Source organism: Eptatretus burgeri, chromosome 9, assembly GCF_056783735.1.
Source record: "Eptatretus burgeri isolate ZD-2024b chromosome 9, Ebu_testis_v1, whole genome shotgun sequence".
Classification (NCBI taxonomy): Eukaryota; Metazoa; Chordata; class Myxini; order Myxiniformes; family Myxinidae; genus Eptatretus; species Eptatretus burgeri.
Window position 1 is genome coordinate 32,461,654 of NC_140969.1, and position 26,102 is coordinate 32,487,755.

General features: G+C 43.3%; 1 protein-coding gene across 2 annotated transcripts in view; it reads left to right on the forward strand.

Moving 5' to 3' along the window:
• Window positions 1-26,102, forward strand: part of QARS1 (glutaminyl-tRNA synthetase 1) — a 103,187-nt gene that overhangs the window by 27,600 nt on the left and 49,485 nt on the right. For both annotated transcript variants that reach the window (XM_085894626.1, XM_085894627.1), the window contains exons 4-9: window positions 1,257-1,332; window positions 6,075-6,139; window positions 20,000-20,053; window positions 21,665-21,722; window positions 21,916-21,987; window positions 22,957-23,042. In XM_085894626.1, the coding sequence (XP_085750752.1) occupies window positions 1,257-1,332; window positions 6,075-6,139; window positions 20,000-20,053; window positions 21,665-21,722; window positions 21,916-21,987; window positions 22,957-23,042 (411 nt within the window). The remainder of the gene's footprint in view (window positions 1-1,256; window positions 1,333-6,074; window positions 6,140-19,999; window positions 20,054-21,664; window positions 21,723-21,915; window positions 21,988-22,956; window positions 23,043-26,102) is intronic.

A 26,102-nucleotide genomic window follows, 5' to 3' on the forward strand; every position in this document is an offset into this window, starting at 1 on the left:
GCGTAGGCTATTAATAGGCTGCCGCTCGACGATTCAAATCATTACCGCACTAGACATGAAGTGTGAAGCCGCTGTCATACCTTGACGTTTTAGCCAGCGTATGCTGACGTATGAAAATTTTGCCGAACCAAGCTGGCACACGTCAAATACGTTATGGTTAAGTTTTGTATACGTTAAGAGCACGCTGGCATACGTCGTCGTACGTCGGGAAATTTTCAGCATGTTGAAAATTTCTTGACTAACTCAGAGTATGACACACGTTCCACATACACTGGCCATAAGTTGTCGGCACGTTACGCGATCGTTCACACACGTCGACACACGTTACTTGTATGTTACTCGTAAGTCGAAACGTGTCGAGGTAATGGTTAGCGTCAGTGTTCCAGACTCCCTGGTTTTTTATTTTTTATTTTTTCTTCGGTATGATGGTGATGTTGACACTTCGATTTGTAGTGCGGTTATGATTTTATATCGTTGAGCAGCAGCCTATTAATTATATTATATTATAACCGCACTAGAAATCGAAGTGTTAACATCACCGTCATACCGAAGAAGAAGAAAAAAAAACCCTCCAAAAAAAAAAAACCAGGGAGTCTGGAACACTCACGCTAACCATTACCATGACGTGTTTCGACTTATGAGTAACGTGTGTGGACGTGTGTCAACGATCGCGTAACGTGCCTACAACACGTTACTCATAGGTTAGAAATAACTTTCGGGTACGCTAACCATTACCTCGACGTGTTTCGACTTATGAGTAACTTACAAGTAACGTGTGTCAACAATCGCGTAACGTGCCGACAACTTATGGCCAGCGTTATGCGGAACGTGTGAGTCATACGCTGGCATACGTCGAAAAATTTCAAGCATGGAAAATTTGTCTAACAGCTCGGCGTGCTACGACGAATGCCAGCGTACTACGACGTATGCCAGCGTGCTCTTAACGTATACAAACATACCCATAACGTATTTGACGTGTGCCAGTGTTTTAGCCAAATTTTTCATACGTCAGGCATATGCTGGCTAAATCGTCAAGGTGTGACGGGTCCTTAATGCTGGAAATAGCAATTATCTTCCAGTTGCACCTTCATCTCAAGAGTGTGATTCATACCTCCAGCCCACCCTTGCATCCGTTGTCATTGCATTGCATCACCTGTCCTTGGAAATTACTTTACTCGTGTTTTTGGTTCATGAAAAAATATTTTCAGTATTGTAACTGTCATTTTTATCTTCTGCTTCTTGCTGCTGCTTTTCAGGTGGAGAGTATCATTTTGAGGCATCAGACAGGACTGACACAGGAGCGCTACAATTTCAACATGGGCCTGCTTATGGGTCTGTTTTGCCTGTCACTCATTTGTCTTTGATTGGTTTGGATTTTGTCAAAATTCCATATAACATTTTTGTGTATTATAACATATTCCTTTTGGACTTCCTTCAAATACTTTTTTTTTTTAATCACTTTTCAAGCAGGCTCATTGACTTTATAATGTGAAGCTGAGGAAATGTTTCAATGCTGTGACATACAAGAAAGCAATGTACAGTTTAGGACAGTTTCAAAAGTAGCTGATAAACGTGATTATGAAGGATTTACTCATTCAAACAAAGGATTTTCTTTCTTTCTTTGTATTTGCCTGAAATGGAATTTTGTTTCATTTCTACTGCACTTCAAAGTGAAATTACTTGAACCACTTACCTTAATCACTCGTGTAGTGCATAATCTGCTGTTGTGTAGAATATGCTGGGTGTGTTTCAGATAGAATTCTCAGGAAAATACCAGTTTATATGAATAACCCAGATGTTGGGGGAGCCAGCAGGATGAAGGAAGTGAAGGAAGCAAGAGGGGGTTGGGAGTGAAGGAAACAAACTTTCAGTATGTGATATGTTTATTCAGTACTAAGTTTATTATCCCAAATGAGCCATGCACCCAACCCCCTTTTTCCATAGGGCCTTTGTCTCAATATTCGTGGTTTTGCTAATCACGGCGTTTTCCCGGAACGTAACCCCCCCACAAAGTGAGGGTTTACTGTATATACTGGCAGGGACCCATGGACATTCCACATAATGTAAAATGTGACTTCAAAGTCCTCAACCTCCCTTCCCAAACACAACTCCTCAATCCCCCTTCCAAACCCCAAGTCTTCAACTCTTACCCTAAATCTGGCTGACGTTATGTACATAAATTATGCCAACACATCACTTCCAAACAAGGATGAAGTCTGTGTGGTTCTCAAGTCTCGGACAAGGATGGCATGTGTACATGTATGTATGTATGTATATATATATATATATATATATATATATATATATATATATATATATATATATATATATATATATTGCGAATTCGTGCCCGCCGGCGTGCGGACGGCCACGTAACTCGAATCGCAGCACGTCGCCCACCGGACGGACAATTCTGTCGTGACCCTCTCGGAACAACGTCGGGAGCCAGTCATGGGTGGGGGTTTAAACCCACCACGACCATGCCAATTGCCCACCTGCGCAGGATAGGGTTGCTCTCCAAATTCGATCTACCTAAGTACCTGCGCGGATGGTCGACCAGGTGATCGTACCACGCCACAGGCCGACTCCGGACACGATCCGCTTAAGCGGTCCGTTCCGTGCTACAGTGATAACCGAGCGGTGTTATCGTCGGCCTCGACGGTTCCGATTAATTACCGGGCGCATTAAGCCCACTACGAACCCTTTACGTGAAGCAGGATGGAGGGTCAATTAAAAGGAAGGAGACGAAGCGAAACGGGAAAACAGTTCAACACAATGCACATTTATTCCGCAGCACACGGAAAGCACGTATATACAGCCACAATAATCAAAATGCACATATAAAGCGAAAGCAAGAGTTTTAAACCGAATACGCGTACTATACACACGGCAACACTTATACAGTTCTACTTTACAAACGGCACCAACACACATTCATTCAAAAGCAAAGGAAAGAAGCCACCCTCAGAGACAAGGGGACAGACGGGGCCCGTGGGCCTTTATGGCGTGGGACTTGGCAGACCGAACGAGTCCCACGAGACCGTTGCAGGCTACCTGCACCCTCGCGGTGCGATGGGGGGCGAGCTCTCTCCGGCGCTCCTTGTACGAATGCGCAGGTCCGCGCGACACAGCTGGCAGAGCGGCGCCTCCAGTCCGCGTCCCCTCCGCGACGTCCGGACTCTCCACCGACTGCAAGCTCCAACGAGCGGGTCACTCTCTGGACCGCTTCTCCAAGACCCAGACGGGCAGAAGACCATGAACCGCCGACTGACACTGACACTCTCACCGACCGCCCTGACCTGACCTCCTCCCAGCGGCGCCTCCGTGCGCTCTCATATTTCCCCAGCACCCCGCCCCTCCCTTCGCGGCACGCGGGCGGGCGGGGGAACATTCCACCAGAGAAATCGGGGTGGGAGTTGAGTTCCAACCGTCATTCTTGTTTACCAGGGAAATCGGGGTGGGAGTTGAGTTCCAACTGTCATTCTTGTTTACCAGAGAAATCGGGGTGGGAGTTGTTGTTGTTCCCCTTTTGTGTTCGTGGAGATGTTGATGGTTGCTGGCGGAGTGGTGAGGATGGCGTGGTTGTTGAGAGGCAGGTGTGTTTGTGGTTGTTGTGAAGTGGAGTTGTGGTTGGTGGTTGTTGTGTAATGGCGGTTGAGACGTGGTTGGTTCAAAATAAAGATAGAACAGAAAAACGCCTAACTCAAAGCGTCGCAGCCCGAATGAATCACATAAATTCCCTCTCGACAACGGATTTGGGGCTAACTACACATGTACTTAGAGATATCTCACCTACGGGCCCTTCATGGTGTAATGCGAATTTCCACACCGTAACTATATATATATATATATATATATATATATATATATATATATATATATATATATATATATATATATATATATATATATATATATATATATATATATATATATATATATATATATATATATATATATATACATACATGGGATACGTTCTTGTAAAAATGCTGAGAAGCTGCGAATGTCAGGGCATTGTTTCAATGAGAAAAAGGGGGATAGGTTCCCGGTGGTTTGTGATTCATTTGGGAAAATCAAAAATCCTGTGAAAAATCACAAATGTGTGAAGTACTGGGCTGCAAATGTGGAAGCAGGTGAGAAAAAACACGAATATGCCCGCAAAAAAACCACAAATGTCGCTGACAATGCCAGTTTCATAAATGAAGAGTAACAGTCGAGGACTTTAGGCATGTATGAGCTTGGCTTTGTGTACGTGATGTGGTCATGCAAGATGGCATAGCAAAAGCAAAGTGGAGCTTGGGGCCCGAAAGGCAAAGAGTAGGAATGATGAGGGACGGCGGTGGGCTGTCCGATCTCTCTAATACCCTGTGTTTGGGCAGCGACTGAACAAAGAGATAGAGGAGAGAGATTGTTCTGCTGAAGTTCAAGGTTCAACTATTCTGGTGGTTTTCCACAGAGAAGCTGTGCCCTTCTGTACACCGGGTCAGAGAAGCCGGTGCCCTGCATACTGGCTTCTTTGACCCACCCTTAGTACAAGACGTGCCATAATTGGCTGCCGCTTCTGGTGGGCGGTGCTGCGTGCTCCAGTGTCATACCCTCGCCAAGGCTCCACAGCTGACTTTACTGCCATGGCTTGTGGTTTGATGACCAAACGGCCCATTGAAAAGCTCCATGGAGAGTGCGTAGCACTTTCTTGTGTGCCTTTGTGCCTATATATATATATATATATATATATATATATATATATATATATATATATATATATATATATATATATATATATGTATATATATATATATATATATATATATGTATATATATATATATATATATATATATATGTAGTTGTACACAATACCTTTTTAACAACAGTCATGAAATGCCTTACGTGAAACCATCTTGATCTTAAATTGTCCTCTGTCTGTAAAGATTGGTGATGACATTCATCTTGTTTCGAAGAGCATTCAATGTGACCTCACAATTTCATGTTTTTTTCAGTTGGTTTTCTAATTATACTGTCCTGTGAAATGACACACATTTTTGACCTATAAATGAGTCGAGTCATGTCTACTGCAGAATAAAAGCTTCCCTCACCTCATGTTGACTGGTATTGGGCACGACCAGAGCCTATCTGTCCCTTCGCTGATGGACCAATTAGTCGTTCTATTTGCCAAAATTTTTGAGTGAGAAGGAGTAGTAAAAGAAGTCAGTGGAGAAAGACGCGTCTTTCACTTGATCAATACCAAACGGACAGTTCTAAAATGAGCGTGTGTATTTTTGACTCCAATAATTGAGCCATGGCCCAGCCAGGAATGAAGCAATCCTAAGAACAAATTTGCTGTCGAATCCTGGTAGAAGATGCATTCACTTGTGGAGCAATTGCACATGCTTTGCAATGGATTAGCTCTGGCTGAGTGGGAAACGGGGATGAGCTTGTTAGTTTAGACATCTCTCAGACTCGTTGAATAATTTATTTCAAATTGTAAAATCATTGTTGCAACACGAGGTAATTTATTACTTCTTCCAATCTCTGGACAGCGATCTCGTTGCACGTTTATGATGCGTACATTATATAGTGCAGTGTTAATCTACTTTGGTTGCATTCTGTGTTTATGCAGTGCATGGCTACTGGTTGTATCATCCCTGGGGATGTTCTTGAGGCACACCTTTGGGTGAGGTAGAAATTTGGATTTTCGTCAGAGTGCTGGAGACGATTGCCTACTCTTTGTGAAAGATGTTATGGGATATTTAACATCGATCAACAACCAGTACTAGCAGTTGGTTATCTTGCTTAATGTTCCCATCCGCCAACGAATTGTGCACCAGTTGATGCAACACTGCCTGCAGGGTGTTGTAGTTGGGTCGGTAATCACACACACACACACACTCGACTAGCCAGCTTGAAGGCAAGGAACAATGTGATGTGTATATGCCAATTGTCAATGTGCTTAGGGCAACCTTGATTGCCAAGTAATGTTTTAAACTATCTCCAGCAAACAATCAAATCAAAAGTAATCAGATTATCTGATAAGTGATGTGCAGGTAATGTCTTGTGAAACTTGTGCCGGCAGCTGAGGCTCGAAAACTTCTCCGATGGGCTGACGGCAAAGCCGTTAAGAATGAGGTTGACATGCAGGTATTTTCTTTTTTTATGTACTTTCTCTCTGCATTACAATTCATCTCTATAACTTCAGGATACGTATTCAAATGAAAGACCAAATACTGTATTAGAGTCATCAGAAGGAACCCAACTAAGGAAAGAGCATAGTTAGTCATCAGGAGGAACTTGGACAGGATTCTGGTTTCAGCTGCTTGCTCCTCCCCTGATATCATGCTATAATCATCTATTTATGCTAAAATCATTTCAGCTGCTCTGGTCATCTATTTATTAAATGTTCACTGGGAAACCGAGATTTAGGTTGGGGTGCTAAATTGAGAAAAGCAGGCGTGCAAACGTCACTTGATGCCTGACACTGAATATTTGATGCCCTACACGTCACTTTAGCAATGTGAATATTGATGTGGCTCTGGAAAATAGCATTTTATTGCATTTATTTGCAATACACTTGCATTTTATTGATTGACAAAATTTCTATGCAGCTACATGAATGTGAAACGAGTGGTATAATAGCTCACTTGTAGCATTTCTTCTGTCATGTGCGTTTGTTCGTTTGTGTATGTGTGTGTGTGTCCTTGAGCTATGCATACTCCCCTCTAAGCTGTCGAGCCTGGGTTCCAATCTCAACCTAGCTGTAAATTGTTATTCCAGTGTTTCACAGGCAAGGTGATTCATCAGTGCGTGCATCTATCCCTCAGATGGATGTTAAAACTGGGTGTCCCATCTGCCTGCACTAGTTGGTGGACATTAAATCCCATGGTGTCCTTCGCAAAGTGTGGTTGAGCCATTGCCAACACCATGGCCAAATTCCAAATTCCTGACATAACTACTGCTGGGAAGGCAATGGCAAACCACCAAGCATAACGCTTGCCAAGAAACTGCTTCAGCAACATTGATGCTCGATGACAGAGTATGGTATTTCAGAATTAGAATTTACAGTGCCTTCAGAAAGTATTCACACCCCTTGACTTTTGTCACATTTTGTTGTGTTACAGCCTGAATTTATAATGGGTTTAATTGAGATTTTTTTTTTTGTCACCGATCCACACAAAATTCCCCATAATGTTAAAGTGGAATTTTTTTAATAGAATTTTTTACAAATCAATTAAAAATGAAAAGCTGAAATACCTTGTGTCGTTGATAAGCATTCAACACCTTTGCTATGACACTGAATTGAGCTCAGGTTCATCCAATTTCCTTTGATCATCCTTGAGACGTCTCTGCAACTTGATTGGAGTTCACCTTTCACCAATTAAATTAATTGGACATGATTTAGAAAGAAACACACCTTTTTGTAGAAGGTCTCACAGTTGACAGTGCATGTTAGAGCAGAAACTCCACCATGAAGTCCAAGGAACTGTCCGTAGAATGCCGAGATAGAATTGTGAGGAGGCATAGATCTGGGGAAGGGGATAAAACGATTTCTAAAAGGTTGAAAGTTCCCAAGAGCACAGTGAGCTCCATCATTAGACAATGGAAAAAATATGGAGCTACCCAGACTCTTTCTAGAGCTGGCCGTCCGACCAAACTCAACAACCGTGCAAGAAGGACCTTGGTCAGGGAGGTGACCAAGAACCCAATGACTACTCTGACAGAATAACAGAGTTCCTTGGCTGAGATGGGAGAACCTGCTGGATAGACAACAGTCTCTGCAGCACTTCACAAATCGAGGCTTTATGGGACAGTGGCCAGATGGAAGCCACTCATGAGAAAAAAGCATATGACGGCACACCTGTAGTTTGCAAAAAGGCACGTGAACGACTCAGAGCATGAGACAAAAGATTCTGTGGTTTGATGAGATGAAAATTGAACTCTTTGGTCTGAATGCAAAACTCTACATCTGGCAGAAACTGAGCACAGCTCATCACCCATCAACCACCATCCCTACCGTGGAGCATGGTGGTGGCATGATTATGCTCGGGGGGGGGGGGGGGTGGGATGCTTTTCAGTGGCAGGGAATGGGAGACTTGTAAGGATAGAGGGAACAATTAATGGAGCCAAATGCAGGCAAATCCTTTCGGAGAACATGCTTCAGAGTGCAAAAGACCTTAGACTGTGGTGAAGATTTACGTTCCATCAGGACAATGACCCCAAACATACAACCAAAGCAACACTGGAACAGCTTCAGAACAAGAATGTGAAAGTTCTTCAGTGGCCCAGACAATGTCCAGACTTTAATCCCATTTTGAGAATCTGTGGAAAGACTTGAAGATTGCTGTTCACCGACGCTCCCCATCCAACTTGACAGAGCTTGAGGAAATCTGCAAGGAAGAATGGGAGAACATCCCCAAATCCAATGTACAAAGCTGATAGACATACCCAAGACGACTTGAAGTTGTAGCTGTTTCCAAAGGTGCTTCAACAAAGTATTGACTCGGGGGAGGGGGAGGGGAGGGGTTGAATGCTTTTTGACAAAAGACATTTCAGCTTTTCATTTTCAATTAATTTGTAAAAATTTCTAAAAACATGGTTTCACTTTGGGGAGGGGGGAGGGGCTTGGGGGGAGGGTGGAGAAGCTGGGGTGGGGGGAGGGTGGAGAAGCTGGGGTGGGGGGTGGCTGAATACCTCTGTAAATTAGATATTTATGTGTATCATTTTTAATGAACTTGTAAAAATTTCTAAAACTACCTTTTCACTTTCTCATTTACAGGGAATTTTGTGTAGATCAGTAACAAAAAAAAAATTAAGTTTAATCCATTTAAAATTCAGGCTGCAACACAACAAAATGTGAAAAAGTCAAGGGGTGTGATTACTTTCTGAAGTGTGTGTGTGTGTGTGTGTGTGTGTGTGTGTGTGTGTGTGTGTGTGTGTGTGTGTGTGTGTGTGTGTGTGTGTGTACACACGTACAAGTGGGGTGGACACATCCAACCAAGATATTTTAGTTTTATATTTTTAATTAATTTTCTGAAATTTGTGGAATTTGTTTTTCACTTGGAAGTTGTGGGTTACGATGTGTGAATAAAGGTGGATAAAGTCTGATTTAATTCCATGCTTTAAGGCAACAAAAGGTGAAAATTTTAAAATGGGGTGTAGATGTTCCATAGGCACTGTATGGCCATATGCATATTTTGAAACATTTGCCTGTCTCTAACAACCCCATTAATTTGTGTGTGTGGGGGCAGTTAACAACAAAAAACATGACTGTGGCGAACCCGCCCATTTAAAAATGGCTGAGGAAACTGTGACGGGCGACTCGCTCCGATTAGCACGTTAACACGTGTTCCACGATGGAACTTAATTTTTAGCTCACTTGGAACATATTTCTGGGGAGATTATGGGATGGTGCGTCATCAGTCCATCTGTCCGTCCATCCACAAGCATTTGCAACTTCTTCTCTGAAACTAGACACCCAATTTTGATGAAACCTGACCACACAACATTCATCACCCGGTATGTGCCAAAGTTTGTTCATGGCATGACAAAAAAGAAGTGTGTTGACAGGGGGTTTCCCCCCAAAATAATATTTGCTTTCTTTTCAGAAACTACACATGCAATTCAGATAAAACTTGACCACAACCTTCATCGCTCACCCATGATGTCCCAAAAATTTGTTCACGACATTAAAAAAAAAACAATTGGAGTCTCAGGAGGTGTCCGGGAGATGCCCCTCCAAAATATGTGTATGCTTTATTTTCCGAAACAACACACAATTTCGATGAAACTTTACCACAACCTTCACCCATGATGTCCCAAAGTTTTTTTCACTATTAAAAAAATTGAAGTCAAAGGGCGGAGGAGCACCTTGTGAGTCAACGGCCATCCATTTTTAGTGCCCAACTGTGTCTGCGGACGTCGTCCTGCAGTTAGTGAACTTTTCTTTTTTTTTAGGAGGTTGTTGGCAGGATTTATACTCCAGCCACCGCAAAACCCTTCACTTCGCAAAACATACCAAAAACGCAAAGAAAACTGAAAACCCACTCTGTTGGAGTACCTGCTGTGCAGTTGCCCTTCGCAGGGCAGCTCACCAGATGGTGGGATTTGGGGCAAAGCCATCGGGACCCTCACTTTTTGATGATGGGAGGAAAAACACAGGGTAACCTTCCCGGGTTGGATTGCGGTAGTGTGTGTCAGGGTGGTGCTGAGTTGTCGTCCACCAGATGGTGGTCTCCTTGGGTTAACCTGAGGCCATCCCTTCGGGTGAGTGCCTGGAATGTCCTATCCTGAAGAAAGGATGATCACCTGTGTTTGTTATCATCTGAGCTCAAGCGTTTGGACATCGGTATTGCAGCACTTTCTGAGGTTCGGAGACCGGAGAATGGCGAGATAATGGCGTGTGGTTACATCTACTGTTTATTGGTCTGGTCACTCTGATGGTTACCATGCCAAAGGAGTTGCTGTAGCTATGTCCAATAAGCTGACTCCAATGATAATTGAGGTAACACCGGTCAACGAGCGTATTATGAGACTAAGGATTCGTGACTCATTGAGTGTCATTTCCCTGGTCTCTGTTTATGCTCCGACTGAGGCGAGTGATCTCACCGTGAAAGACGCATTCTATGCCACGCTCGAGTCTTTGGTTGATCAGTGCCACAGACGAGGTACACTTCTTGTCTTGGGGGATTTCATTGCATCAACTGGAACTGATAGGGATGATTATGAGCCATGTGTTGGTCCCCATGGGTCTGGAACTGTGAACCAGAATAGCACTAAGTTCCTTGACTTCTGTAAGAAGTAATGGACTTAGGGTGGCTGGTTCATGGTTTCAGCGCCAGTAAAGGCCCGGTCACACCTTGACGTTTTAGCCAACGTATGCCGATTTTTGAATATTTTTTCTAAAACGCTGGCACACGTTGAATACGTTATGGGTAAGTTTTCATAACATTGAGAGCACGCTGAAAAACGCTGCCATACGTCGTTGTACGCTGGCTTTAAACGTTGTACTTTTTGGTTGTTCTCAAATTTTTTCATGCTTGAAATTTCACGACGTATGCCGGCGTATGACTCACACGTTCCGCTACGCTGGCCACAAGTTGTATGCACGGTCTGCGATCGTTGACAGACGTCAACACATGCTACTTGTACGTTAATCATAAGTTGAGACACGCCGAGGTAATGTTTAGCGTACCCGAAACTTATTTCTAACCTATGATTAACGTGTTGTTGGCACGTTACGCTTGAAATGAAAGCGAGAGAAGAACCTTCAGAGTGTAGGCTTTATTCCATTTGATTGAAGCCGCTTCTACGGGCACATCAGGGAATACAGGTGCAGCTAGGAGTACATAAGCAGCAATGTATACATGTGCAATTAATCACCGCAAAATAAATCAGCATAAGCACGGAGTCCGATATAATATACTCTCAATTCTCACCATTCAACAAGCACCAAGTGAACCGCCGCCATAAATGACAATGCTCCTGGGACAATCACCCCGTCCGTGCGGAGACTTGGCTTTATCTATCCCGTGCACGAGCCGCGCGACATGTGATCACACGTCACGACCTTCAATTCACCACATTCTCCCCGTCTTTAAAATGTAACTAGAGGCCCAACTAACGCACCATGATTACTTCAGCACTATAGGAGTATACATTTCAAGCAACGCAAACTATTTGAACTACAGAAGCATACATGCCAAGCAGTGAGGATTATTTTGAGTTGTAGGAGCATGGTAATGAGCATCGATATATGATATAATGAGCATATAGGAGCATGAGCATCGAGGATGCCGATAATCCCCTTTACAGATCGAGTCGGTGAGGGGGTTTTATCCGTCGACCTCTCCGGGAGTAAATGGCGGTTTCACTTGAGGGAGGCTTCCGATCCTCTTGGTAAGCCTCGATTCGTGCCGGGGATGACTCCTCGATCGCTCTCGGGTGGAACGCGGCAGCTCCGTCGCCACCGTTCCCGGGTGGAGTTCCTGGGGGGGGGGGACACCTGGGGAGGGGATGTCAGAGGGAGGAGTGCCAGATGGTGGTGTACCTGCGGGAGGAGTACCTGAGGGAGCCAAATGGCGAACCGACACAGTGGTCTCCCTGCCATCCGGCAGTCTGACATGAGCATACTCTGGATTAGTATCGATGAGTTCGACCCCCTCCACCATGGGTTCAAACTTGCTTTGTCGTACCGGGCATTTCATGAACACTGTTCCGGGATGGGTTAGCCAGTTGGGCACCGTTTGGCCGTCAACATAACGTCGCTGGTGAGTAAACATTCGTTCGTGAGGAGTTGCATTGGTGGACGTGCAGAGCAAAGAGCGTATGGAATTCAGAGCGTCGAGAAGGGTAACCTCCCATTGCCCAGGGCCCAGTCCTCTTGATTTCAACGCCAGAGTTACGGCTTTCCAAATGACTCCGTTATACCGTTCCACCTGCCCATTACCCTGTGGGTTGTAACCCGTCGTTCGACTAGTTGCTATGCCGTGCTCTAATAGGAACTGTTTTAGCCCGGCCGACATGAAACACGGCCCTCTGTCTGAATGTATGTACGAAGGTTTCCCAAGCATAGCGAAGAGGTCAGAGAGACATTTCACGACAGTGCCCGAGGTCATATCCGAGCACGGAAATGCGAAGGGGAACCTTGAATATTCATCAACAACAGTGAATATGTATCTGTTGTCTGTCTCGGTCGGCAGGGGCCCTTTGAAGTCGATATTTAGTCTCTCGAAGGGAGAAGTGGACTTGATCAATCTGCCAGATGCCGCGCCATAGAATCTGGGTTTTAGTTCAGCACAAACAGGGCATGAAGCATTCATTTGTTTAATATCTTCGATAGAATAGGGAAGGTTTTGTCTGCGCACGAAATGTGCCATCCTGGTTACCCCTAGGTGGCAAAGAGACACATGTAGGTCTTGCAAAGCCCGACTGATTGTTGTCGAACAGTAGACCCGAGAGAAGGTATCTGCAGCAGGGTTTTCCCTCCCGGGCCGGTAAACAATGTCGTAACTATAGCAAGCTGGGTCTATCCGCCATCTCATAATTTTTTCATTCTTAATTTTCCTGTTATTTTTCCCATCAAACATGAATGCAACGGATCGCTGGTCCGTGACGAGTGTGAAGTGGTTTCCCAGTAAATAGTGTCTCCATTTACGTAGGGCTTCGACAATAGCGTACGCTTCCTTCTCTATTGCTGAGTGTCTCTGCTCGCTTCCAGAGAGAGTTCTCGAGAAGAACGCGACGGGTCGCCCAGACTAATTGAGCGTCGCAGCTATCGCGTGATCGGAAGCATCCGTTTCCACCACGAAGGGCACCGAGCTGTCGATCGATAATACCACGGAATTACTGATATCATCTTTGAGGCTGTGGAAAGCTTTTACAACAGCGGCATCTGGTGGGAAGTTTTTGCAATGCACTAGGGGATGTATTTTCTCGGAGTATTGGGAGATCCATCTCGCGTAGTAAGCGAACATGCCTATCACCCGGCGCATTGTCTGCAGGTCCTGAGGTGGGGGTAGCTCACGAAGTGGGCGCAATCGTTCAGGATCGGGCTTAATCGTGCCGTCGGCTATTGTGTAGCCGAGGAGGTCAATTGACCTTGCCGAGAATACGCATTTCTCGTAGTTGAGGGTCAGATTATATTTTCTAGCAATGCTCAAGAATCTGTCCAGATTCATATCATGTTCCCCCCGATCCTTACCGCACACCGTGACGTTGTCCACGTAAACAAAAGTGTCTTTGAGGTTTTCATCTGAGATGATGTCGTCCATAACTCGTTGGAAGCAAGCTACTCCATTCGTGACACCGAACGGAATCCTCCTGAATTGGTAGAGGCGTCTACCTGCCTGGAACGCGGTGTAAGGTTTGTCTTCCTCTCGGATGGGAATTTGATGATAGGCGCTTCGCAAATCGATGGTGCTGAATATTTTATAATTGGCCACGCGTTCGACCATCTCGTCTATGCGCGGCAAAGGGTAGGCATCGAGTTGGGTGAAACGATTGACCGTTTGAGAGTAATCGACAACCATTCGTTTCTTTTGGTTCTGGTTGGTGGTGACCAACACCTGTGCGCACCATGGCGAATCGCTCGGTTCTATAATTCCTTCTTCCAGTAATCGCTTGGTCTCTGAAGTGATGAAGTTCATATCAGCAGTGGTATATCGTCGCGATTTGATCGCTATCGGTTTACAGACCGGCGACAAGTTAGCAAACAGCAGGGGGGACGTTACCTCTGCGGTGGTCAGAGCATTTAAAATTAGACGAGGTTTGCTTCCTCCAAAGGGTATTTCGATGCTCGTGTGCTGCTTGAGGACATTATGACCCAGAATTACGTCTGCGCATAAATCACGAAGCACCAGTACCCTTACATCCCGATGCGTGTACCCTTTTACGTCCAATTCAACATTGCAGTACCCTCGTACGCGGGACTGTAGTGATGTGGCGGCCATGCATACCGTATTGGCTGTCGGGTGGATCTTCCATTTCCTGCCCTTCGCTAGTGAGCTGTTGACGAAACTCTCAGAGCTACCGGTATCAATCAGAGCCTCAGCCATATGCCCGTTAATTCGTACGTTGATAGCCTTGGATAGATTCCCCGGTGAGGCTGCAGTTAGTTTCTTTTGTGAGTAGAGAGCCGCAGAAGTGGGTTTATTTCTCCTTAGAGTAGATTTACATACCCTGGCATAATGCCCTTTCTTGTCACAATTCATGCATGTGGCATCTCTGGCGGGGCATTTGTGGCGGGGGTGTCTTTTGTACCCACAAAAGAAGCATTTACCAACCGAAGTAGTTGCTGAGGAGTTTGACGAGGTCTGGGTATCCGATTCCTCGGGTTTTTCTCCATCCTCTGTGTCAGGGGTGCCCTGTGGGGTTCCTTGAGTTTCCACCGTAGCAGCGTTCATTAGCAGCATCGGTGTCCCAAATGACTCGGATTGCTGCTGAGCCGTATCCATCGCTCGAGCCTGGTCGGCTACCTTTTCAAGAGTGGGTTGCGCTTTCTCCAGTAAGCGTTGCCGTATGTGGGCTGACCTGAGCCCTTGGATGAACGCTTCTCTGGTCGCTTCATCTCGTCGTTCCTTGGCGGTTACGGCTTGGAAACTGCAGTCTTTTCCCAACTGCCTCAGAACTTGCAGGAACTGATCGATGGTCTCCCCGGCTGCTAGCTTGTGTGTGTTGAGAAGATGTCGTATGTACACCTCGTTCTTGCGCTTCACGTAGAGCGCCCGCAGCTCGTTGATCGCTGCATCGTAGGTGTCACACTCCGAGAAGAGCCTGAATACACTGGGCGAGACATGATTCACAAGGGCGGCCAATTTATCGGCTCCCTCTTCGATGATGGTCAGATAGTGTGAGAAGGAACGGAACCAATGCGACCATTTCATTTCCGAGTCAGTCGCGTTTGGGTCAGCGTCGAACCTCTCTGGTTTGTAGATCTTGTCCATCGTTGGTTGAGAGAGCCGAGAAAAACAAATGGAATAAATTGAAATGAAAGCGAGAGAAGAACCTTCAGAGTGTAGGCTTTATTCCATTTGATTGAAGCCGCTTCTACGGGCACATCAGGGAATACAGGTGCAGCTAGGAGTACATAAGCAGCAATGTATACACGTGCAATTAATCACCGCAAAATAAATCAGCATAAGCACGGAGTCCGATATACTCTCAATTCTCACCATTCAACGAGCACCAAGTGAACCGCCGCCGTAAATGACAATGCCCCTGGGACAATCACCCCGTCCGTGCGGAGACTTGGCTTTATCTATCCCGTGCACGAGCCGCGCGACATGTGATCACACGTCACGACCTTCAATTCACCACAACGCTATCGTTGCCACACATCGACAGACGTTACTTTTAAGTTACTCATAGGCTGAAAGACGTCAGTATAATGGATCGTCCTTGCGTCAGCGTCCACGGCCACGGCCACGACACTTATTTGCAGCATTCTTCAAACTTTTCTTCGGCATGACGAGGATGTTCACACTTCGATGTCTAGCTTGGCTATGATTCCAATTGTCCATCGTCAGCGTCTATTTAAAATAGTCGAGTTTGAGCGTTTTAACACGTTCAGAAGAAACGCTTCAAATTTCAAAACCCCAGCGTCAAAAAACAAAGGCGAGTGACAGCAATTTAAATCGTTCATTGTAAACAATGAAAATAGCTGAGTGGTACCGTTTAAAAGTCGTTGAGTGTAAAAAAAAAAAAATCCAATTGTTGAGCGCAAGCATCTACTTTCAATAGTGGAGATGCAGCCATTTAAATCGTTGAGTGGCAGCCTATGAATAGCAAACCCCACGTCACCGGCAAAGATAAACTGCCGCACGATATGGATAAGTTAGGCTATCGTTGGGCATAGTTTGTGAACGCCGGCTTCACGATAATTATTCGTTGGTATATCGTATCTATAAGTAATCAAAGCGCTCTATGCACATTATTAGTTCATTGTACATTTGTCCAACCCGTTATGAATAGACCTAAATCGTAAAAACAAGCTATAGCTCATTGTTGAAAAAGCCCCATAAAAAATTAGCCGCGAAGAACTTCGAACAATGGTGAAAAGATGTCTCCTACCCGTGGACACGCGGACGCAAGGACGATCCATCATAACCCACACCCTCCCCCTCACACTCACCTACTACTGCCAACATGAACAAACTACTACTAATACTGATACTGATACTGATACTGATACTAATACTAATACTGCTGACATGGACATCGACTCAAAAAGGACTCGAAAACACTGTTGGGTTCCCCTTTTATGAGCAGCATTTTTATATACCAATTCCCAACACCGCTGGGAACACGTCTTTATTTGGCAGTTGTAAGCTAGAAACACGTTCATTTTTTTTTTTTTGTCGACCAGAAGACGTCATTGGAATACGTCTACATACGTCGATGTGTGTTGGGACTACGTAAAGAATTGGTTCAAAGCACGTCAAACATAAGTTAGAAATAAGTTTCGTGTAAAAAAGACGTGTTTCGACTTATGAGTAGCTTATAAGTAGCATTTGTGGACGTGTGTAAGCGTCCACATATCGTGTGTAAAACTTATCCCCATCGCATGCGGAACGTGTGTCATACGCCGAGTACATCCAAAAATTTTGAACATGTTTAAAATTTCTTGACATACTCTACTTACTACGACGTATGATAGCGTACTTTAGCGTTCTACTTACGTATACCAAACTTACTCATACCGTATTTGACGTGCCCCAACGTTTTATTCTTACGCTTTTTTCTTATGTCTGCATACGCTGGCAAGATCGCCAAGGTGTGACCGCGATGTTGTCACTTCCATTTCTACGGCAGTTATGATTCGAATTGTTGTGCGTCAGCCTTTTAATAGGCTACGTCATGACATCGTCGGCGATGCGTGCAACGCGCTATGCCTAAGTTAGACTATCGTTGGGCATCGGTTGTGTAGGCCGACAACAGGTTCAGCATTCGTTGGTATAAGTTATCTATAACACAACGAAACGTTCTGTGTCCGTTACCAATGCGTTATACATAAGACCAAGTCGCTATGAATACGTCAGAATCTTTAAAAAAAAAACATCAAAAGTTCAACGTAAGCCAGCGTTTTACATACATTTTAATACGTTGCCATCGCTGGCTAAAACGTCAAGGTGTGACCGGGCCTTAAGCTCATTGTTGGACTTGGTATTCCAACGCTGGTGGTGTGGCAAAAAGGATTGACCATGTGCTCGTTGATTGTCGCTGGAGGATAATCCAGAACTGCAGGGTCTACCAGAGAAATGGTTGATGTCTATCCTCAACCATTTCTCGGACATGCATTTACCGATTTTGTTCAAACTTCGCACACAGATAATGAATGGTGGCTTCCATGAGCTCGTAATTTTGTTTCATGATCAAATCCAAGATGGCTGCCTGTTGGCAATTTTCGTTTTAAAAAACCCTGATGATGAACACGTCCTCAATTTCTCGGACATGCATTTTCCGATGATGTTCAAACCTGGCAGCCAGATAATGATGTCTTACATATGCACTTAATTTTTTCGACATCAGATCCAAGATAGCCACCTGGCATACTGGCGGTCATTTTAGTTGTACATAAATATGGGCTGGCCCTTTAACTCTCCAGCAAAATTACTAAAACAAGTGGGGCGATGACATTTTATGTCTTTTTTTACTTGTTCCTAATGTCATCAATGATCTCACTGACTGGAAATTACTGATGACTCCACTCTCTGCCATGACCTCTCTCATCCTTCTGACAGATAGGCAGCAGCCTCTTCCCTCTCCTCAGACCTTAACAAAATCACAAACTCGTCAAACACAATTTTGCTTATGTATCCATATTGTCCACCTTTTGCACTCTCCCTTACCCCTCATCGTTACCAGAATCCCTTGATTGCCTGTCTCAGACTACTTTCTCACTCCACCATGCTATTGGTGTTTCACATTTCTCCTGCTGTTCCCTTTCTTATGTTGTGTCCTGATTTGTTCTGTGTAATCAATGTTCCACAAGCCTAGACCATGTTAAAAAAAAAGAAAAAAATTAAACCGATGCCCAACATTTGCGAACTCCAACATTTGTGGCATTTTTCAGGAACGTATCCCCTGCGAATAGCGAGGTCTGTCGATAATGATTAAAAATAGGACTGCCTGTCCTGAAGTTCACCCGATTAGGAGCAACAGTCACTCAAACCCCCCTCAGACCCTCTTTGACCCTGAAATTTTTTTAATGCTGTGAATAGACTTTGGTACATTAAGGGTGATGAAGGTTGTGGTCGAGTTTCATTGAAATTCTGTGTGTAGTTCGGAGAAGAGAGCAAGTAATCATTTTGGGTGTCAGAAACCCCCTCCCCTGTAGACTCCCTGATGAACACAGATTTGGATGTGGTCAATGCAGTTTGGTACATCACAGGTGAAGAATGTTGTGGTCAAGTTCCATCAAAATTGTGTGTAGTTTCAGAGAAGATAGCAAACACCTATTTTGGGGGTCAAACCCCAACCCCCCCCCCCCCCCCGTAGACCACCTTAATGAGCGCAGATTTTTGAAGTCAATAAAATTTGGTACATCACAGGTGATGAAGGTTGTGGTCAAGTTTCATTGAAATTGTGTTCATGTGGTTTTGGAGAGGAGAGCAAATACCTATTTTTAGGGGGGGGGGGGTCAAAAAACCCCCATAGACTCCCTTAATGAGAGCAGATTTTGATGTGGCCAATACACCTTTGTTAGGCATCAGATATGAAGCTTGTGGCCAAGCTTCATCAAAATAGTTTGTTTGGTTCAAGCGATAATGACTGAAATGTTTTACTGACTCACCCTCTCTCACTCACCTACGGACACTGCTCGATCGTATAAGCTCACCTGACTGAAGTCCAGGTGAGCTAAAATGACAGTTTTACTGATTAATGATAGAGCACAGAGCCCAAAATTGTTCACCCATTAGTTATCGCACCGTGACAATTGATTAACCTAATTAGCATATTTCCCACGTGCTTTTCCATTGGGATTGGGCAGCAACTTTGGGCAGGGTCCCATCTCCAAGTGTATAGAATTTAATCGAGACATCTGCATTATGAATTCCCATTGCCAAAGGTGAATGTGCAATGTACTGCACGGAACCAGCAGCTTGGACCGCTGCATTCCTCGTCGTCACATTCCTGAAAACTCCAAACATATTTGATTAGAACTTGACAACTACACGTGCTCTCTTCAAGCTCAAAATGGTATCAATTTGAAATTATTTTCTCCAGTCTTGGGGAAATGCAGATGTATCAAAAATGATTAATTCTTTTTAAGACCTAATAATTTTGTTGTTGGAGGTTATGACCAAAGAATTCGATTAATTTTCATCGTGACAGAACTTTGGTTTTGCATTATGTAACTTTGTTTAAAACTTTGTGTGCCACATGCTGCTATATTCTGATTTGCATATACCCTTTGCTTACATCAATGTCAGTTGTGATATGAAATTAAGCTGCTTACAAATTTTAATTTTTTTAAACATTTTATTTTTTATTTATTTATTTTTGCAGGTTTTGCATCTCCTGGGCCCTAAAACACTGGCTGACTTGGAAAAGAAAGCCAAGGTTGGAAACAACACTTAATTATGTTTTGATTTTGCATCTAGTTATCAGGTTAGTCTCATTTATTTGAGTTATTTATGAATATGGTCTCTGTTGTCACGGCTTTATTTTAAAATACATTTTGTTCATGATCTGGCACCGATGCCATTCAATCAATGATCCCTCGAGTATTTCAAACAACTGACTTGAAATTGTTTCTCATTTGTCAAGGTCAATTGAATTTTTCTTGCTAATAAACTCAGCAGATGGAGCATTCCATTATGTGTACCTGCCACCCAGATTTGTTGAAACTTTCTTGGAGTTTCACATGTATTGACATAAATAAGAAAATTTACTGATGACCTAGCTTATTGAATTTGTCTCGCTACAAGTAAAGGCAAACCAGGGATCAGAGGTTCAAAGGAAAACAAATCTCCAAAACAAAAGCTATGTCAAGTTTTTCATGTTCAATTTTCCATTTGTCAATCGCTGGCACTCACATGTTGAGCCGCAACACATTGACTGCATAAAACCTCCCATGAATGATATACCTTCTGAGTTGCATCACACGAGGTTATTGATGAAAATGCACAGGCGAAGCGAAAGTACTGTAAGCAGCAGAAAACTTCCAATACAGTGACGACGTCTCGCAGAAGTGCATTGCTTTGCACAGTGTGATTGTGTGCACCATGTTTCGCGCAGCGTGTGCTGTATCGGATCCATTGCATTAGGATATGAGGGGTGAAATGTTTCGCCATTTTTGTCTGTTATAAATCCTCTCTTGGCTCACACACGGTTTGCAATGGATGATAAATAGTTTTTTTGTGCAGTGTTGAGGCTTGTGGAGGACCTAGAACACAGAACAGGTTAGGACATAACAAAACAACATTAGGATGTCGAAAGAGGGACGACGACACACCAAATGCAGGGTTGAGACAAAATGGAGGGAGATTTGGACAAATAGGGGATATGGAGAAGAATGAAAGCAAGCGGAGGACACTGGGTGAACATGATTGATACAGCTACAAACTCTCAATCACAGAAGTGGAAGGAAAAACTGTAAACTCAGGAAGAGGTGGTTAATGAAGGTAAAAAAATCATGGTTGTGGATGGGGGCAGAAAAGACCTGAGATGGTGGTGAACAACTGTCTTGAAGCTGTAAAGGTGTTGATATGATCCTGATGACCTCCAAATCTCACGATAATGGAGCAAACATGGATGTCACCGAAACTCCAAAATTGGCATTTTACAGTTCTTGTGCCTACGTAGAGGTTCCAAACCCGGTTCTACCTCTGATTCCACCCCCAATACTGGCCTTTCATGGCCACCAAGGCCAGCAGGCGATCACGTACTTTACCCTTGCTCTAATGCACATACGCCGGCCTGGGCACTGATAAACTGAGAACGGTACTGCCACCTGGAGGGCGGGGGTGCCCAATCATGAAAACATTGTCTTATTGTCTTGGCAAAAAACTTTTTGTTACATCAATCTCGAACCAGCTATGATCTGATGAGCCCCAATAGTAATTGTGGAAATGGAATTGTGCATTTTGAGTGTTATTGAAAATGTACCCAACTTTAAGATTCCTTTTTATCATTTCAGTATTGTAACAGTAATATATTACCTCCTTTTAGACCCAGAAGATGAAGGGAGAGAAAGACCATTCTGACATGTGTACATCCGCTGTCAACGGTTTGTCTTCCTCTTCTCCGCTGTGCTTTCAAAATGGTGCACTTCTTGGCATTTTGTATTCCAACTGTTCTGAATGGTTGTACAATCTTGTATGCATCGAGTGATGGCATGGTGGAGTGATTTAAAGCAGGATATTTATTTTTGGTGCATGAGAGGTTCACCTAAGAAGTGCATGCATGCTGGTTCTGTGCAGGTGAAAAACCCTCACAGACTTTGTCTTTGATGGAGCAGTTGAGAGGAGCCGCATTGGGATTCCACAAGCCAGGTTGTATGACCTCCATGTCGGATGTCGGACTTGAGTGGTTGAATATTTTGCGTGAACATTGAAAATTGATAAAGTTGTATCAAAGGACGTTGCATGTATCAGCTTCGTTTTGTTTTTTTAATCTCTTTTTTTAAAAATACAGTCTCTTCATACCTCTCCAACTTTTGTAAAGAAATGTGTAAGGAAAGCTAGTGGCACTTCCTCTTAAATTCAAAATCATGTCTTTCTCTATTATAGCACTTTCCAGTGTGTGCTGCTTACATCTTCTTGACGTTGATTGTTTGTTTGGAATCGATATATTTTCCATCAACCGAATGTGGATCTCATGTTATTTTATTTTATTGCTAAGCCCTTAACATCAAAAAGCAGATGCTGAAAGGCAACTGTTTGCCCCGCAATTTCATCACTGCAGGAAATGATAAGAAATGTCCATGTAAATAAATGTGAACAAATACAAAGTTAATCGTGTTTATGCCTCCTGCCAACAAAGTCACCAGAGGCATTGTGTTTTCGAATTGTCCGTCTGTCCGACTGTGATAGGTTTTTCGTTACCTCGATAACTTAAGAACGGATGAAAGAATCTAAGTCAAACTTGGTACAAGTACGAATAATTATGCAAAGATGAACTGATTAGATTTTTGAGTCAAAGGTCAGAAGTCATGTTCGGGAAAAATTCTCTTACCATGCTAACTTGTGAACCGGTGATTGGATTTTGACCAACCTTGAGATGCGTAGAATGATGTAAAGATGAACCGATTAGATTTTGGCATTAATAGGTCAGAGGTAAAACATGTGAGACTTCAGAATAACTGAAGGGATTTAAATCAAACTTGGTACAAGTGTTGTCATGATTTAATAATGTGGGTGGGAGCATATCTGTTGACGTCGTGATGTCGAAGAGCATCATTCTAGTTCATAAATGTTCCAAGGTTTTGGTTAATTACACACCACTCCTTTTTATTTCTGCAGGTGAAAATTACATGATGGAAGGATATGTTGTCACTCCGAATACAACAAAGCTGCTCAAACAGCACCTGGAGCGGACTGGGGGACAGGTGCAGATTTATCAACCTCTGTTTCTGCTGTGACAGTTTGTCAACACCTGATGAAAAAAGTCTGATTTAATGCAAACTAATTCCAGGCTGTAAGGCAACAATAGGTGAAAATTTGAAAGGGGGTGTAGACTTTAGGTGAAATTCAGTGAAATATTTAAATCTTATGCACTTTGGCCTGTGCCAATCCTGGCCGTTCTTGGCACCTACCTCGTGCTGTTAAATGACAGGTATTTTGAAAACCATAAAAAAATGCAATGTGGATTACACAAAAGGCCTTCTTGATTATGTGGTTTCCAAAGCATACCTGAAGTCCTATTGAACCTCCAAATCTGGTCCTGGGGATCTGAGTGGGTCCACCTTGCAACGTAGCGACCATCTCATGACTGGAAAAAGTGGACGTAAACAGTTCGTCTACCTGGTGCGTTTGATTGTTCAAGAATTGTATGAACAAGTCAAAGGCGATGAATCCTATGTTTGACCCATTCAATACATTTTTATTGTCAAGAATACTTGCTTATAGGCCTTGTAGTTTTTAAATGTGGGATTTTTTTCAGACACACAGGAGAACGTAAGGCGATGCAATGGCAGGCTTATTGTGACTTGCCGTAACAAAATCTGTCGGAAGTCACGTAACATTTTTCTTTTTAGTGCATGCAAAACTGCGTGTAGTGGTTATAAATTGCCATTTTCAGAATCTCTCTTTTTTCACTTCAAATGGTTAGTTGAACTCGTTTACCTTCTTTGTGCAAGTTTTTTTTTTTGCCAACATCTTGATTTATAATGCTTTTAAAAATTATTTGGCCAGGTCGTTTCATTTTGTTTCCCACAGAAATTGGAGTTGTGATTTTTACTCTTTTGCCAATAATATTCCAAACTTGAATGAAAGACTAGAGAAAATATATTTTCTTTATTTTCGTACAACGGTGAATGCCAGCGGAAGCTCCACATACTATTTATCTCTATTGCTTCAAAAGACTTTAATGATCTATAACATTGGCTCTTAACCAGGGGGGCGTGAGTAATTTCCAGAGGGGGTGCGAGCCCGGAGAAAAAAGTAGGAATTTCTCTAATTATTTTTGGAATTCTCTCACCAAGTGTTTGCATAATATCGTGATGAACACAAAAAAAAGTATCGCCTTTAATAATTTTTGTTTTCTATTCACTAGTATACCTACCATTTTCTGTATTAAAATGAATTTAAAAAAATTAACACTCATTTAATTTTAATATTAAAAATTTTTTTTCACAGATTTGCAGTACCCATTTCAAACTAAATCATTCGCAATGAGTGCAAAAAAGCAGAAGTATCTTGATGAATATATTCTATTTGGATTTGTGTCCCTCCAAAAGGGTGACACAGAGGTACCCCAGTGCGTAATATGCTACAAGACTGAGCAATGATGGCATGCAGCCCACATGCTTGGAACGCCACTTGAAGACAATGCATCTTGTTCTCGCTGCCAAACCCAAGGCATTCTTTGAAACAAAAAGGCTGTCCTTGAAGCAAGCTAAGATGGACAGCAGTGGAGCATTTCGGCAACAGACTTCAAAGGTTGTTGAGGCTTCCGATGAGATCGCCATGTTGATTGCAAAGAGCAAAAAGAGCCATAACATCGGAGAGACTCTCATAAAACCAAGTGTACTGCGTGCAGCAGAGTTCGTTCTGGGGAAGGATAGTGCAAACAAGCTTTCCCAAATCTCTCTATCAAACGATACCGTCAAGGGAAGGATCGATGAAATGTCTCAAGACTTCAAAGATAAAGTTCTCGACCAAGTAAGAGATTTTCCTGTATTTAACATCCAGTTGGACGAAACGACTGATGCTGCTCTGTCTTCTCAGCTACTGATGTATGCTCGTTTCCTGTCAGGCAATAGTGTAAAAGAGGAAATTCTCTTCTGCCATCCCATGGAAAGTTATGCAACAGCAACACATTTTTCAAGTGGTATCAAACTTCTTCCAGGAAAATCAACTTTCGTGGGTCTTGCTGGTAGGGGTGTGCACTGATGGAGCTCCGGCCATGCTTTGTTTACAATCTGGTTTCATAACAAGAGTGAAAGAAAAAAGTCCATCTGCTATAGGTATGCACTGCATCCTTCATCGTGAAGCCTGAGCATCCAGAACTCTACCTGCTGAAATGAGGGATACCATGAACCTGGCTATCAGGGTAGTCAACTTCATCAAAGCTGGAGCCTTAAACGGTCGTCTCTTCAAACAGCTCTGTGTGGATATGGATTCTGAACATCAAGCCTTGCTTTTCCACACAAACGTACGATGGCTTTCGAAAGGAAACATGCTTGGACGGCTTTATGAACTACGACAAGAAGTGGCAACATTTCTAGATTCACAGCAGAAAGCAGATCTCCATGAGAAGTTCCAGTCTGAAGGATTTTTGCTATCTCCAGAATACCTGGTGGACATCTTTGAAGCTCTGAATGCCATCAACCTCAAATTCCAAGGGAAAAACATCAACATAATCATGCACCATGACATCATTTTAGCCTTCATGGCCAAACTCGACCTCTGGAAATGTCGAATTCAGGATGGAAATACAGCCAGTTTTGTGAACTTGGATTCTGCTCTCATTCACAGTTACCTTGATTCTGAGTTAAAGAAACAAATAATTACTCATCTGACTGAATTGAAAGCAGAATTCATTAGATACTTTCTGGATATAGATGAGAAGCGCGAAGACTGGAAATTCATTCAGAACCCATTTCAATGTGAAGTCGCTGATATTTCAGATGAAGTGCAAGAGGAGTTTCTTGACTTAAAGTTCAACTCCTCGGCTGAAGAAGACTTCAAAAAACTGGATCTATAGACGTTCTGGGTCACGTACCTTCCTGTTTACCCTTTGATCTCACATCAAGCTCTTTGGATTCTGACAATGTTTGGATCAACGTATCTTTGTGAAGCTGCATTTTCCATGCTCATTGCTGTCAAGACAAAGTACAGAAACAAGCTGAACGTTGAAGGGGACTTGCGTTGTGCTCTCTCTGCTTCTTAGCGACCAGATCCTGAATACGTGGTCAAATGCCAATGTCAAGTATCTCATTAAATGT